Source organism: Coregonus lavaretus (genome assembly GCF_964263955.1).
Source record: "Coregonus lavaretus genome assembly, contig: HAP1_SCAFFOLD_2011, whole genome shotgun sequence".
NCBI lineage: Eukaryota > Metazoa > Chordata > Actinopteri > Salmoniformes > Salmonidae > Coregonus > Coregonus lavaretus.
The window spans coordinates 53630-70000 of NW_028159418.1; the positions used below are offsets into that span (position 1 = coordinate 53630).

Here is a 16371-nt window from a genome sequence, read left to right on the forward strand (position 1 = left end):
AGGCAGATCTGAACACAATGCATCCCCTGACCACCTCCTGAAGTGGTGAGGCAGATCTGAACACAATGCATCCCCTGACCACCTCCTGAAGTGGTGAGGCAGATCTGAACACAATGCATCCCTGACCACCTCCTGAAGTGGTGAGGCAGATCTGAACACAATGCATCCCCTGACCACCTCCTGAAGTGGTCACAGATCTGAACACAATGCATCCCTGACCACCTCCTGAAGTGGTCAGACAGATCTGAACACAATGCATCCCTGACCACCTCCTGAAGTGGTGAGGCAGATCTGAACACAATGCATCCCTGACCACCTCCTGAAGTGGTCAGACAGATCTGAACACAATGCATCCCTGACCACCTCCTGAAGTGGTCACAGATCTGAACACAATGCATCCCTGACCACCTCCTGAAGTGGTCAGACAGATCTGAACACAATGCATCCCTGACCACCTCCTGAAGTGGTGAGGCAGATCTGAACACAATGCATCCCCTGACCACCTCCTGAAGTGGTGAGGCAGATCTGAACACAATGCATCCCTGACCACCTCCTGAAGTGGTGAGGCAGATCTGAACACAATGCATCCCCTGACCACCTCCTGAAGTGGTGAGGCAGATCTGAACACAATGCATCCCTGACCACCTCCTGAAGTGGTCAGACAGATCTGAACACAATGCATCCCCTGACCACCTCCTGAAGTGGTGAGGCAGATCTGAACACAATGCATCCCTGACCACCTCCTGAAGTAGTCAGACAGATCTGAACACAATGCATCCCTGACCACCTCCTGAAGTGGTGAGGCAGATCTGAACACAATGCATCCCTGACCACCTCCTGAAGTGGTCAGACAGATCTGAACACAATGCATCCCTGACCACCTCCTGAAGTGGTGAGGCAGATCTGAACACAATGCATCCCTGACCACCTCCTGAAGTGGTCAGACAGATCTGAACACAATGCATCCCTGACCACCTCCTGAAGTGGTGAGGCAGATCTGAACACAATGCATCCCTGACCACCTCCTGAAGTGGTCAGACAGATCTGAACACAATGCATCCCTGACCACCTCCTGAAGTGGTGAGGCAGATCTGAACACAATGCATCCCTGACCACCTCCTGAAGTGGTCAGACAGATCTGAACACAATGCATCCCTGACCACCTCCTGAAGTGGTGAGGCAGATCTGAACACAATGCATCCCTGACCACCTCCTGAAGTGGTGAGGCAGATCTGAACACAATGCATCCCTGACCACCTCCTGAAGTGGTGAGGCAGATCTGAACACAATGCATCCCTGACCACCTCCTGAAGTGGTCACAGATCTGAACACAATGCATCCCCTGACCACCTCCTGAAGTGGTCACAGATCTGAACACAATCAGACCACAAAGAGACTTTTGTACGTCTAGACCCGTCTTTTCAATGCGATCTTCGTATTCTGATAGCAGAAGTCGCATGTAAGTGTCAAGTGTCTAGGGCGGCAGGTAGCTTAGTGGGTAAGAGCGTTGTGCCAGTAACCGAAAGGTCGCTGGTTCTGAGCCGACTAGGTGAAAAATCTGTCGATGTGCCCTTAAGCAAGGCACTTAACCCTAATTGCTCCTGTAAGTCGCTCTGGATAAGAGCGTCTGCTAAATGACTAAAATGTAATAATGTAAATGTAAAGTGTAGACATGACCCTGGAGCACTGGGCCGGCCACTCTTAAATATCACCTGGGCCAGCATAGGTGTAACACATACTGACTGACGAAGTGACACCAATCGGTGCGCCCAACATGCTAATGTCCAACTTGGAAATATAAATGGAAAAACCAAAATCCTGTAACAATCCTGATGTCGGAGCTGTTGTTGCTGGCGGCTGGTGTCCTTGCTGTGCTGTGGAGGGTTCTGCTCCTGCTTCACCTTGTTCCTGTAGGTTCTTCTCCTGCTTCACCTTGTTCCTGTAGGTTCTTCCCTTGGTTCTTCTCCTGCTTCACCTTGTTCCTGTAGGTTCTTCCCTTGGTTCTTCTCCTGCTTCACCTTGTTCCTGTAGGTTCTTCCCTTGGTTCTTCTCCTGTTTCACCTTGTTCCTGTAGGTTCTTCTCCTGCTTCACCTTGTTCCTGTAGGTTCTTCTCCTGCTTCACCTTGTTCCTGTAGGTTCTGCTCCTGTTTCACCTTGTTCCTGTAGGTTCTTCTCCTGCTTCACCTTGTTCCTGTAGGTTCTGCTTTGCTTCACCTTGTTCCTGTAGGTTCTTCCCTTGGTTCTTCTCCTGCTTCACCTTGTTCCTGTAGGTTCTTCCCTTGGTTCTTCTCCTACTTCACCTTGTTCCTGTAGGTTCTTCTCCTACTTCACCTTGTTCCTGTAGGTTCTGCTTTGCTTCACCTTGTTCCTGTAGGTGCCCAGCTGATAATGCAGTCATTCTCCTCCTTTAGGGACCCAAAGACTGCTCAGTTAATCGCTACCATTGTGTCGCTAAGTTGTCGTAGTGCTGCTGCAAATGTACATTGTCCCAGGGGCGTTGGCAGTCATAATGTAAGGAACCTAACTCCCCTGAATACCTCTGTCAATCCTACAGCTATTGGATGCAGTAATCATGTGCCTATGAACCTGAGTTATGCTGTTAGCACTGAGGCGATTTGCCCTAGTAGGAAGTCCACTGTGTGCAGCTCACCCTGCACTATCAGCTCAAATATAAATATCACTGTCATGTCAACCTTTGACAAGCCTCCCAGGAAAGCAATAAAAACAATCAAGAATCCCAGAGAAGAGCTAAACACAGCCCACATGAACACATGGAGCCTAAGAAACAAGGTTCATGAAATGGATAACTTGCTAGTAACGGATACTGACTGTCTCTGAAACTCCCTTAGGTAATACCTGGGATGATACAGCCCTTAGATAATACCTGGGATGATACAGCCCTTAGGTAATACCTGGGATGATACAGCCCTTAGGTAATACCTGGGATGATACAGCCCTTAGGTAATACCTGGGATGATACAGCCCTTAGGTAATACCTGGGATGATACAGCCCTTAGGTAATACCTGGGATGATACAGCCCTTAGGTAATACCTGGGATGATACAGCCCTTAGGTAATACCTGGGATGATACAGCCCTTAGGTAATACCTGGGATGGTACAGCCCTTAGGTAATACCTGGGATGATACAGCCCTTAGGTAATACCTGGGATGATACAGCCCTTAGGTAATACCTGGGATGATACAGCCCTTAGGTAATACCTGGGATGATACAGCCCTTAGGTAATACCTGGGATGATACAGCCCTTAGGTAATACCTGGGATGATACAGCCCTTAGGTAATACCTGGGATGATACAGCCCTTAGGTAATACCTGGGATGATACAGCCCTTAGGTAATACCTGGGATGATACAGCCCTTAGGTAATACCTGGGATGATACAGCCCTTAGGTAATACCTGGGATGATACAGCCCTTAGGTAATACCTGGGATGATACAGCCCTTAGGTAATACCTGGGATGGTACAGCCCTTAGGTAATACCTGGGATGGTACAGCCCTTAGGTAATACCTGGGATGGTACAGCCCTTAGGTAATACCTGGGATGGTACAGCCCTTAGGTAATACCTGGGATGGTACAGCCCTTAGGTAATACCTGGGATGATACAGCCCTTAGGTAATACCTGGGATGATACAGCCCTTAGGTAATACCTGGGATGATACAGCCCTTAGGTAATACCTGGGATGATACAGCCCTTAGGTAATACCTGGGATGATACAGCCCTTAGGTAATACCTGGGATGATACAGCCCTTAGGTAATACCTGGGATGATACAGCCCTTAGGTAATACCTGGGATGATACAGCCCTTAGGTAATACCTGGGATGATACAGCCCTTAGGTAATACCTGGGATGATACAGCCCTTAGGTAATACCTGGGATGATACAGCCCTTAGGTAATACCTGGGATGATACAGCCCTTAGGTAATACCTGGGATGATACAGCCCTTAGGTAATACCTGGGATGATACAGCCCTTAGGTAATACCTGGGATGATACAGCCCTTAGGTAATACCTGGGATGATACAGCCCTTAGGTAATACCTGGGATGATACAGCCCTTAGGTAATACCTGGGATGATACAGCCCTTAGGTAATACCTGGGATGGTACAGCCCTTAGGTAATACCTGGGATGATACAGCCCTTAGGTAATACCTGGGATGATACAGCCCTTAGGTAATACCTGGGATGGTACAGCCCTTAGGTAATACCTGGGATGGTACAGCCCTTAGGTAATACCTGGGATGGTACAGCCCTTAGGTAATACCTGGGATGATACAGCCCTTAGGTAATACCTGGGATGGTACAGCCCTTAGGTAATACCTGGGATGGTACAGCCCTTAGGTAATACCTGGGATGGTACAGCCCTTAGGTAATACCTGGGATGGTACAGCCCTTAGGTAATACCTGGGATGATACAGCCCTTAGGTAATACCTGGGATGATACAGCCCTTAGGTAATACCTGGGATGATACAGCCCTTAGGTAATACCTGGGATGATACAGCCCTTAGGTAATACCTGGGATGATACAGCCCTTAGGTAATACCTGGGATGATACAGTGGAAGTGGCAATACATGGTTATAACATCTACAGAAGAGACAGGAATGCCAACGGTGGAGGTGTTGCCGTGTATGTTCAGAGCCATATTCCTGTAAAGCTTAGAGAGGATCTCATGTCAGATGCTGTTGAGTAATATGGCTACAGGTTCACCTGCCTCACCTAAAGCCCATTCTGGTGGTAATATGGCTACAGGTTCACCTGCCTCACCTAAAGCCCATTCTGGTGGTAATATGGCTACAGGTTCATCTGCCTCACCTAAAGCCCATTCTGGTGGTAATATGGCTACAGGTTCACCTGCCTCACCTAAAGCCCATTCTGGTGGTAATATGGCTACAGGTTCACCTGCCTCACCTAAAGCCCATTCTGGTGGTAATATGGCTACAGGTTCATCTGCCTCATCTAAAGCCCATTCTGGTGGTAATATGGCTACAGGTTCACCTGCCTCATCTAAAGCCCATTCTGGTGGGAAGCTGCTATAGACCACCAAGTGCTAACAGTCAGTATCTGGATAACATGTGAAATGCTTGATAATGTATGTGATATCAACAGAGTCGTGTGGTCTGGTTCCACAAAGAGGGACTTAGGAAAAGTACAATTGGCCCAGAACAGGGCAGCACGGCTGGCCCTTAAATGTACACTGAGAGCTAACAATAATATGCATGTCAATCTCTCCTGGCTCAAAGTAGAGGAGAGATTGACTTCATCACTACTTGTGTTTGTGAGAAGTATTGACATGTTGAATGCACCGAGCTGTCTGTTTAAGCTCCTAACACACAGCTTGGATTCCCATGCATACCCCACAAGACATGCCACCAGAGGTCTCTTCACAGTCCCCAAGTCCAGAACAGACTATGGGAGGCGCACAGTACTACATAGAGCCATGACTACATGGAACTCTCTTCCACATCAAGTAACTGATGCAAACAGTACAATCAGATTTGAAAAACCAACTAAAATACACCTTATGGAACAGCGGGGACTGTAAAGAGACACAAACACAGGCACAGAAACATGCATTCACACACACATTATAACATACACACTATACACGCACACACATTATAACATACACACTATACACACACACACACAATAACATCCACACTATACACACACACACACAATAACATCCACACTATACACACACACACATGATAACATCCACACTATACACACACACACACACACAATAACATCCACACTATACACACACACACACAATAACATCCACACTATACACACACACACACGATAACATCCACACTATACACACACACACGATAACATCCACACTACCCGGAACATATCCCAGTCCGCGTGATCAAAACAATCTTGAAGCGTGGATTCCGATTGGTCAGACCAGCGTTGAATAGTCCTTAGTACGGGTAGTTCCTGTTTGAGTTTCTGCCTATAGGAAGGGAGAAGCAAAATGGAGTCGTGGTCAGATTTGCCGAAAGGAGGGCGGGGGAGGGCCTTATAACCATTCTGGAAGTTTGAATAGCAATGGTCGAGGATTTTAGCAGCGCGAGTACAACAGTCGATATGTTGATAGAACTTCGGCAGCCTAGTGCTCAAATTTGCTTTGTTAAAATCCCCGGCTACAATAAATGCAGCCTCAGGATATGTGGTTTCCAGTTTGCATAAGGTCCAGTGAAGTTCTTTGAGGGCCGTCGTGGTATCGGCTTGAGGGGGGATATACACGGCCGTGACTATAACCAAAGAGAATTCTCTTGGGAGATAATACGGTCGGCATTTGATAGTGAGGTATTCTAGGTCGGGTGAACAGAGGGACTTGAGTTCCTCTATGTTACTACAATTACACCATGAGTCATTAATCATGAAACACACACCTCCACCCTTCTGCTTCCCGGAGAGATATTTATTCCTGTCTGCGCGATGAACTGAGAACCCATCTGGCTGGACCGATTCCGACAGAATATCCCAAGAGAGCCATGTTTCCGTGAAACAGAGTATGTTACAGGCCTTGATGTCTCTCTGGAAGGAAATCCTTGCCCGGAGTTCATCGAGCTTGTTAACCAAAGACTGAACATTAGCGAGTAGTACACTTGGAAGCGGTGGGTGGTGTGCGCGCCTCCTAAGTCGAACCAGCAGGCCGCTCCGAGTGCCTCTCCTCCGCCGGCGATGTTTTGGGTCAGCCGCTGGAATCAGTTCAGTTGCCCTGGGGAGAGCAAACAAAGGATCTGCTTCGGGATAGTTGTATTCCTGGTCGTAATGCTGGTGAGTTACCGCCGCTCTGATAACCAATAGTTTTTCCCGGCTGTTTGTAATGATACAAAACACTTTCTGAGCTAATAATGTAAAAAATAATACATAAAAAAACAAAATGCTGCAAAGTTTCCTAAGAGCTAGTCGCGAGGCCGCCATCTTCGTCAACGCCAGGGTTAACTTACACACTATACACACACACATGATAACATACACACTATACACACACACATGATAACATACACACTATACACACACACACGATAACATCCACACTATACACACACAAACATGATAACATGCACACTATACACACACACACACGATAACATACACACTATACACACACGTACACATGGATTTTGTGTTGTAGATATGTGGTAGTAGAGTAGGGGCCTGAGGGAACACACTTAATGTGTTGTGAAATCTGTTGTGAATGTATTGTAATGTTTTTAAAAGTGTGTAACTGCCTTAAATTTTGCTGGACCCCAGGAAGAGTAGCTGCTGCCTTGGCAGGAACTAATGGGGATCCATAATAAACCCTAGGAAGAGTAGCTGCTGCCTTAACAGGAACTAATGGGGATCCATAATAAACCCCAGGAAGAGTCTGCTGCCTTGGCAGGAACTAATGGAGATCCATAATAAACCCCAGGAAGAGTAGCTGCTGCCTTGGCAGGAACTAATGGGGATCCATAATAAACCCCAGGAAGAGTAGCTGCTGCCTTGGCAGGAACTAATGGGGATCCATAATAAACCCCAGGAAGAGTAGCTGCTGCCTTGGCAGGAACTAATGGGGATCCATAATAAACCCCAGGAAGAGTAGCTGCTGCCTTGGCAGGAACTAATGGGGATCCATAATAAACCCTAGGAAGAGTAGCTGCTGCCTTAACAGGAACTAATGGGGATCCATAATAAACCCCAGGAAGAGTCTGCTGCCTTGGCAGGAACTAATGGAGATCCATAATAAACCCCAGGAAGAGTAGCTGCTGCCTTGGCAGGAACTAATGGGGATCCATAATAAACCCCAGGAAGAGTAGCTGCTGCCTTGGCAGGAACTAATGGGGATCCATAATAAACCCCAGGAAGAGTAGCTGCTGCCTTGGCAGGAACTAATGGGGATCCATAATAAACCCCAGGAAGAGTAGCTGCTGCCTTGGCAGGAACTAATGGGGATCCATAATAAACCCCAGGAAGAGTAGCTGCTGCCTTGGCAGGAACTAATGGGGATCCATAATAAACCCCAGGAAGAGTAGCTGCTGCCTTGGCAGGAACTAATGGGGATCCATAATAAACCCCAGGAAGAGTAGCTGCTGCCTTGGCAGGAACTAATGGTGATCCATAATAAACCCCAGGAAGAGTAGCTGCTGCCTTGGCAGGAACTAATGGGGATCCATAATAAACCCTAGGAAGAGTAGCTGCTGCCTTAACAGGAACTAATGGGGATCCATAATAAACCCCAGGAAGAGTCTGCTGCCTTGGCAGGAACTAATGGAGATCCATAATAAACCCCAGGAAGAGTAGCTGCTGCCTTGGCAGGAACTAATGGGGATCCATAATAAACCCCAGGAAGAGTAGCTGCTGCCTTGGCAGGAACTAATGGGGATCCATAATAAACCCCAGGAAGAGTAGCTGCTGCCTTGGCAGGAACTAATGGGGATCCATAATAAACCCCAGGAAGAGTAGCTGCTGCCTTGGCAGGAACTAATGGGGATCCATAATAAACCCTAGGAAGAGTAGCTGCTGCCTTAACAGGAACTAATGGGGATCCATAATAAACCCCAGGAAGAGTCTGCTGCCTTGGCAGGAACTAATGGAGATCCATAATAAACCCCAGGAAGAGTAGCTGCTGCCTTGGCAGGAACTAATGGGGATCCATAATAAACCCCAGGAAGAGTAGCTGCTGCCTTGGCAGGAACTAATGGGGATCCATAATAAACCCCAGGAAGAGTAGCTGCTGCCTTGGCAGGAACTAATGGGGATCCATAATAAACCCCAGGAAGAGTAGCTGCTGCCTTGGCAGGAACTAATGGGGATCCATAATAAATACAAATAGGGCCTCCACCTGGACAACACACACACACTAGAGAACAATATATTTAATCATATTCATAGTTCAGTTATTTCAGTTTATCTCTCCTATCAAATCCTCTGTTAAAGCCTTATTATATTCACACAAATACAATCTATTAAATTGTAATACTGTGTCCCTTGATGAATTTGCTCCAAGCGTTCCTTCCAATAAATCACAAGCAGGTACCTGATTCCACTTGGATTGATATTTGATGGGATCAGGTGTGTGTCTGAGTTGATTGCAAGTTGTAAATGAGTTAACACAGAATCCTCCATAATACAATATTTATTATTTATCAAATACGTGATTTATATGTACTTTCTCCCCGACGTGTTAGAACGCTTTCAAAAATCGTTGATACCGTAAATGTTTCTAGTCCGATGACTGACAATGGACCAATGGGAATGCTCCGGGTTGCCAGATAAGTTTATTTCTTGAATTATTCTAGATGGAAACGTTGTCCCACTACAAAATCATAAACAAATGTTTCATTTTATTTTGTTGATATCTGTTGACAGTTTGGAGACCTGTAGTTTGTAGGACACCTTTAGATTTGAACCTTCTTCTTTGATGAGGTGTAACGGCGGTTGGCATCCAATTCGCTGATTACCGCCGCCTACTAGACTGGTGTACTCCCTTTATATTTTGCTTGAAAAATAAAATAAAGAAATACCCTACCATCTAACACTACACTCACAAATTCAAAAATATTATTAATAATTAACACCACCCTACTCCACTATTTAAATATACTCACTCCTACCTCATGCCTTCAACCTGAAATCACCACTCAACACACCCTGTAACTCTTCTGATGTCAAGTCTCGCACACACACAAATACCTCTCTGCAGCTGCCACCACAACCTCAATTTTATAATAATAATTTTCTTCGACTTACGTTCCATCCCTGCAGTACAAATAATAACCATTGCTATAAATGCAAAAAATCCAATCTTACTGAAACATACAGCTGTGGAAAAAATTAAGAGACCACTGCAAAATTATACGTTTCTCTGGTTTTACTATTTATAGGTATGTGTTTAGGTAAAATTAAAAATGTTGTTTTATTCTATAAACTACTGACAACATTTCTACCAAATTCCAAATAAAAATATTGTCATTTAGAGCATTTATTAGCAGAAAATGACAACTGGTCAAAATAACAAAAAAGATGCAGTGTTGTCAGACCTCGAATAATGCAAAGAAAATAAGTTCATGTTCATTTTTAAACAACACAATACTAATGTTTTAACTTAGGAAGAGTTCAGAAATCAATATTTGGTGGAATAACCCTGATTTTCAATCACAGCTTTCATGCGTCTTGGCATGCTTTCCACCAGTCTTTCACATCGATGTTGGGTGACTTTATGCCACTCCTGGCACAAACATTCAAGCAGCTCGGCTTTGTTTGATGGCTTGTGACCATCCATCTTCCTCTTGATCACATTCCAGAAGTTTTCAATGGGGTTCAGGTCTGGAGATTGGGCTGGCCATGACAGGGTCTTGATCTGGTGGTCCTCCATCCACACCTTGATTGACCTGGCTGTGTGGCATGGCGATTGCCCTTCTGGAAAAACCAATCCTCAGAGTTGGGGAACAATGTCAGAGCAAAAGGAAGCAAGTTTTCTTCCAGGACAACCTTGTACGTCGCTTGATTCATGCATCCTTCACAAAGACAAATCTGCCCGATTCCAGCCTTGCTGAAGCACCCCCAGATCATCACCGATCCTCCACCAAATGTCACAGTGGGTGCGAGACACTGTGGCTTGTAGGCCTCTCCAGGTCTCCGTCTAACCATTAGACGACCAGGTGTTGGGCAAAGCTGAAAATTGGACTCATCAGAGAAGATGACCTTACTCCAGTCCTCTACGGTCCTATCCTTATGGTCTTTTGCAAACCTCAGCCTGGCTCTTCTTTGCTTCTCATTGATGAAGGGCTTTTTTCTAGCTTTGCACGACTTCAGCCCTGCCCCTAGGAGCCTGTTTCGAACCGTCCTCGCCGTGCACTTCACCCCAGCTGATGTTTGCCATTCTTTCTGTAGGTCACTTGATGTCATCCTACGGTTGTTGAGTGACATTCGAATGAGTTGGCGGTCATCCCGGTCCGTAGAGAGTCGTTTTCGCCCTCTGCCGGTCTGTAGCTTTGTTGTCCCCAATGTCTGCTGCTTGACCTTGTTCTTATGAACCGCCGTCTTTTACATTTTAAGGATGGAAGCAACCTGACGCTCACTGTATCCCTCTGCCAGTAAAGCCAGAATTGAACCCTTCTTTTCCTCACTCAAAACTTTCCTTTTCAACTCTTTTGGCATGGTCAATAGTTATTTTTTGATTCATATTACTTTTGAGGTACTATTAGCACTGTTTTTGCCATCCAGTTGGTCCTATTGCAAGAGGATAGTGATGACCACAGCAGTGGTTTTTATACTTTTCCTCGTTAAATAAGATTTAGTTCAGGTGATCACCTAATCAGTACCTAATTCAGTAGAATGAGGTGTGCCTGTGTTGGAATTCAACAGACACTGGAATGGAATGGCTGTCATACATGTAGAGATGCTGATTTGAGAAGAATGTGCAATGGTCTCTTAATGTTTTCCACAGCTGTATATCACTTGTTGGCCAATCCCTCTACTACTCCCCCCCCCCCCCCCCCTCCCCTGTTGGCCAATCCCTCTACTACTCCCCCCCCCCCCCCCCCTCCCCTGTTGGCCAATCCCTCTACTACTCCCCCCCCCCCCCCTCGACCCATCTTCCTCTACTTTCTTCCCTGCCTCAGCATATGACAACTTCTGCACTACTGTAACCCTGGAAACCTCAACCTGCCTCTCTCGCACGGGACATGTCTGATCCCCAGCCCCATGGCCACCCCTATAATTAGCACATCCCACTACTTTCCCCAATGCTGCACATCCCTTAGTCTCCTGCCCTTCTGGACACCTTGGAACCTCCATCCTACTGCTGCCACACGCCCATGAGGTTGTGGGCAGATCTCTAGAGTTGAACCAAAGCAAAGATTGTCTATTATATTGACAAGATAGTCGATTGACTGCTCTAACAATGAAAATATATGTCCTCAAAGATGGAAGGCAGGTGGGAGGAGGCAAGATCTGGTGGGACCATTCTAGCCAATGAGAGGGCAGATACGTGTCAACAACAGGCCATAGAGAGAGATCGTGACATATTTCGGCCTGAGTAAAACTTCTCACTTTGCCTCTTCCTCTCTGACCAAAGCAACTGCAGAAACTCAGTTTCCCGTCCTTATCTGGCAACCCTCATGCCTTCTCTATCAGAGGGTCGTCACTAGTTAACACAGCCACAAAGTCATAACCCCCCCCCCCCCCGCCTATTTCTACAATGTATCTTCTTAAAATCTGATTTTAAAACAAACACTGCTAACCATATACCTAACCTTAAATTAAGACCTTTTTTTTGTTCATGATTTTTTACGATTTTGCTTTTGTGGCTGTCTTATCTAGCGGAAACCCCACCAGAGTGGTTCTCCATCCTGGCATTTGCCTCCATCCTGGTCTCTCCGAAGTGCCCGGACCAAAAACAGGAAGTAAGTAACAAAATCAAACGTATAATTCAGTTTCTGCTTGGGACTCGATGTGGTAAAAGGATAGAGCCAATGAAACGAGCTGCAACATAAACACAACGCAGAATAAAACGCTGAAATGTCGACCCTACTGCGTAGACACCAAGAGCTGCAATTTCTGAACTAACATGGCGTCGGAGACTTTTCGTCTTCTTTCATTTAGCTGGCATGCTAGCTAGTTAGCATTATGTGCTATGGCTAACGTTAACTACCAGCACAGGGCCTCCAACCGCTAAAAGCCTGGCTGTGTAAAATATGGATACGTTGCTGCTACTGTTTTATCTATCCTGTTGCCTAGTCACTTTACACCTACCTGTATGTACATATCTACCTCAACTGTTACTATTTATTATCTATCCTGTTGTCTAGTCACTTTACCCCTACCTATATGTACAGATCTACCTCAACTGTTACTATTTATTATCTATCCTGTTGTCTAGTCACTTTACCCCTACCTATATGTACATATCTACCTCAATAACCTCGTACCCCTGCACATTGACTCGGTACTGGTACCCCGTGTATATGGCCAAGTTATCGTTGTTCATTGTGTATTTATTCCTCATTATTTATCCATATTTTTCTCTGCATTGTTGGGAAGGGCCCGTAAGCGTTTCACTGTTAGTCTACACCTGTTTATGAAGCATGTGACAAATAAAAGTTGATTTGATGTTGCCGTTGTTGCAACGCCACTATTTTGACCTCGACACAGCTGTAAAAGCCTTACTTAAAGAACGAAACTAGCTAGCTAAATAATTCGTGTTTTAGCCCAAGTGCATTAGCTAGCAGGTAGCTAGTGCTACTACTACGACTGGGTGCATCTCATTCCTATTAGTTAGTTGGCTTCCTTCACTCGTCTCCTCCTGTCATGCACTGATCAGGGGCTAAACAAGCAACCCTACATGATATCCACAGGCTCAGCTAGCTACATGATATTCACAGGCTCAGCTAGCTACATGATATCCACAGGCTCAGCTAGCTACATGATATCCACAGGCTCAGCTAGCTACATGATATCCACAGGCTCAGCTACCCTACATGATATCCACAGGCTCAGCTAGCTACATGATATTCACAGGCTCAGCTAGCTACATGATATCCACAGGCTCAGCTAGCTACATGGTATTCACAGGCTCAGCTAGCTACATGATATCCACAGGCTCAGCTAGCTACATGGTATTCACAGGCTCAGCTAGCTACATGATATCCACAGGCTCAGCTAGCTACATGGTATCCACAGGCTCAGCTAGCTACATGATATCCACAGGCTCAGCTAGCTACATGGTATTCACAGGCTCAGCTACCTACATGATATCCACAGGCTCAGCTAGCTACATGATATTCACAGGCTCAGCTAGCTACATGGTATCCACAGGCTCAGCTAGCTACATGGTATTCACAGGCTCAGCTACCTACATGATATCCACAGGCTCAGCTAGCTACATGATATTCACAGGCTCAGCTAGCTACATGGTATCCACAGGCTCAGCTAGCTACATGATATCCACAGGCTCAGCTAGCTACATGGTATTCACAGGCTCAGCTAGCTACATGATATCCACAGGCTCAGCTAGCTACATGATATCCACAGGCTCAGCTAGCTACATGAAATCCACAGGCTCAGCTAGTTACATAGAATTCACAGGCTCAGCTAGCTACATGGTATTCACAGGCTCAGCTAGCTACATGATATCCACAGGCTCAGCTAGCTACATGGTATTCACAGGCTCAGCTAGCTACATGATATCCACAGGCTCAGCTAGCTACATGATATCCTACCCTACACGATATCCACAGGCTCAGCTACCCTACACGATATCCACAGGCTCAGCTACCCTACATGATATTCACAGACTCAGCTAGCTACATGATATCCACAGGCTCAGCTAGCTACATGGTATTCACAGGCTCAGCTACCTACATGATATCCACAGGCTCAGCTAGCTACATGGTATTCACAGGCTCAGCTAGCTACATGATATCCACAGGCTCAGCTAGCTACATGGTATTCACAGGCTCAGCTACCTACATGATATCCACAGGCTCAGCTAGCTAGATGATATCCACAGGCTCAGCTAGCTACATGATATCCACAGGCTCAGCTAGCTACATGATATCCACAGGCTCAGCTAGCTACATGATATCCACAGGCTCAGCTAGCTACATGGTATTCACAGGCTCAGCTAGCTACATGATATCCACAGGCTCAGCTAGCTACATGATATTCACAGGCTCAGCTAGCTACATGGTATTCACAGGCTCAGCTAGCTACATGATATTCACAGGCTCAGCTAGCTACATGATATTCACAGGCTCAGCTAGCTACATGATATCCACAGGCTCAGCTAGCTACATGGTATTCACAGGCTCAGCTAGCTACATGATATCCACAGGCTCAGCTAGCTACATGATATCCACAGGCTCAGCTAGCTACATGAAATCCACAGGCTCAGCTAGTTACATAGAATTCACAGGCTCAGCTAGCTACATGGTATTCACAGGCTCAGCTAGCTACATGATATTCACAGGCTCAGCTAGTTACATGATATTCACAGGCTCAGCTAGCTACATGATATTCACAGGCTCAGCTAGCTACATGATATTCACAGGCTCAGCTAGCTACATGATATCCACAGGCTCAGCTAGCTACATGATATTCACAGGCCCAGCTAGCTACATGGTATTCACAGGCTCAGCTAGCTACATGATATCCACAGGCTCAGCTAGCTACATGATATCCACAGGCTCAGCTAGCTACATGATATCCACAGGCTCAGCTAGTTACATGATATTCACAGGCTCAGCTAGCTACATGATATTCACAGGCTCAGCTAGCTACATGATATTCACAGGCTCAGCTAGCTACATGATATCCACAGGCTCAGCTAGCTACATGATATTCACAGGCCCAGCTAGCTACATGGTATTCACAGGCTCAGCTAGCTACATGATATCCACAGGCTCAGCTAGCTACATGATATCCACAGGCTCAGCTAGCTACATGATATCCACAGGCTCAGCTAGCTACATGAGATCCACAGGCTCAGCTAGCTACATGATATCCACAGGCTCAGCTAGCTACATGGTATTCACAGGCTCAGCTAGTTACATGGTATTCACAGGTTCAGCTAGCTACATGTTATTCACAGGCTCAGCTAGTTACATGGTATTCACAGGCTCAGCTAGCTACATGGTATTCACAGGCTCAGCTAGCTACATGGTATTCACAGGCTCAGCTAGTTACATGGTATTCACAGCACACAGTTAGTTATATTTGACTCAGTTGAGAGATTCACTGATCCAGATCCTGGTCCTCTTTTTGTCCTATTTGCTTGTGTCCTATTTCCTTGTGTCCTATTTCCTTGTGTCCTATTTCCTTGTTGTACTGCCCATCTAAATGTGATAAATTATTATAAATGGCATCTTTCTTGACACGCATGCTATCAGTGTAGTTGAAGTGTGTGTGTGTTTCAGGATGAGCACAGGGGGAGACGAGGACTCAGTGACCCTGGAGTCTGTCAACTCTGTCACGCTCACCCAGGACAGTGACGGCAGTATCATACTACACTGTCCTACGCACGGTAACACACACACACATTATCTTCCACACACACACACACACACACACAAACACACACACACACACACACATTATCTTCCATACAGTAACACACACATTGGCCGTGTTCGAGAGAATCAAAACCGTGATGTATCATGGGTAAATTGACTGACTGACTGATGTACAAATAATATTGAGTAGCTATTTATGATGCAGGGCAGTTCATTATGATGCAGGGTGGTTAGTTATGATGCAGGGTGGTTAGTTATGATGCAGGGTAGTTAGTTATGATGCAGGGTGGTTAGTTATGATGCAGGGCAGTTCATTATGATGCAGGGAGGTT

General features: G+C 45.9%; 1 protein-coding gene across 1 annotated transcript in view; it reads left to right on the top strand.

Annotated features, from left to right (window-relative positions):
- Positions 1-12373: 12373 nt before the first annotated feature.
- The window catches only part of LOC311122889 (cyclin-D-binding Myb-like transcription factor 1), a gene marked incomplete at its 3' end in the record, with an annotated part of 23378 nt that continues 19380 nt past the window's right edge, over positions 12374-16371 (top strand). The window contains exons 1-2 of the mRNA XM_084197194.1: positions 12374-12433; positions 15944-16050. Coding sequence (XP_084053320.1) covers positions 15945-16050 — 106 coding nt within the window. The remainder of the gene's footprint in view (positions 12434-15943; positions 16051-16371) is intronic.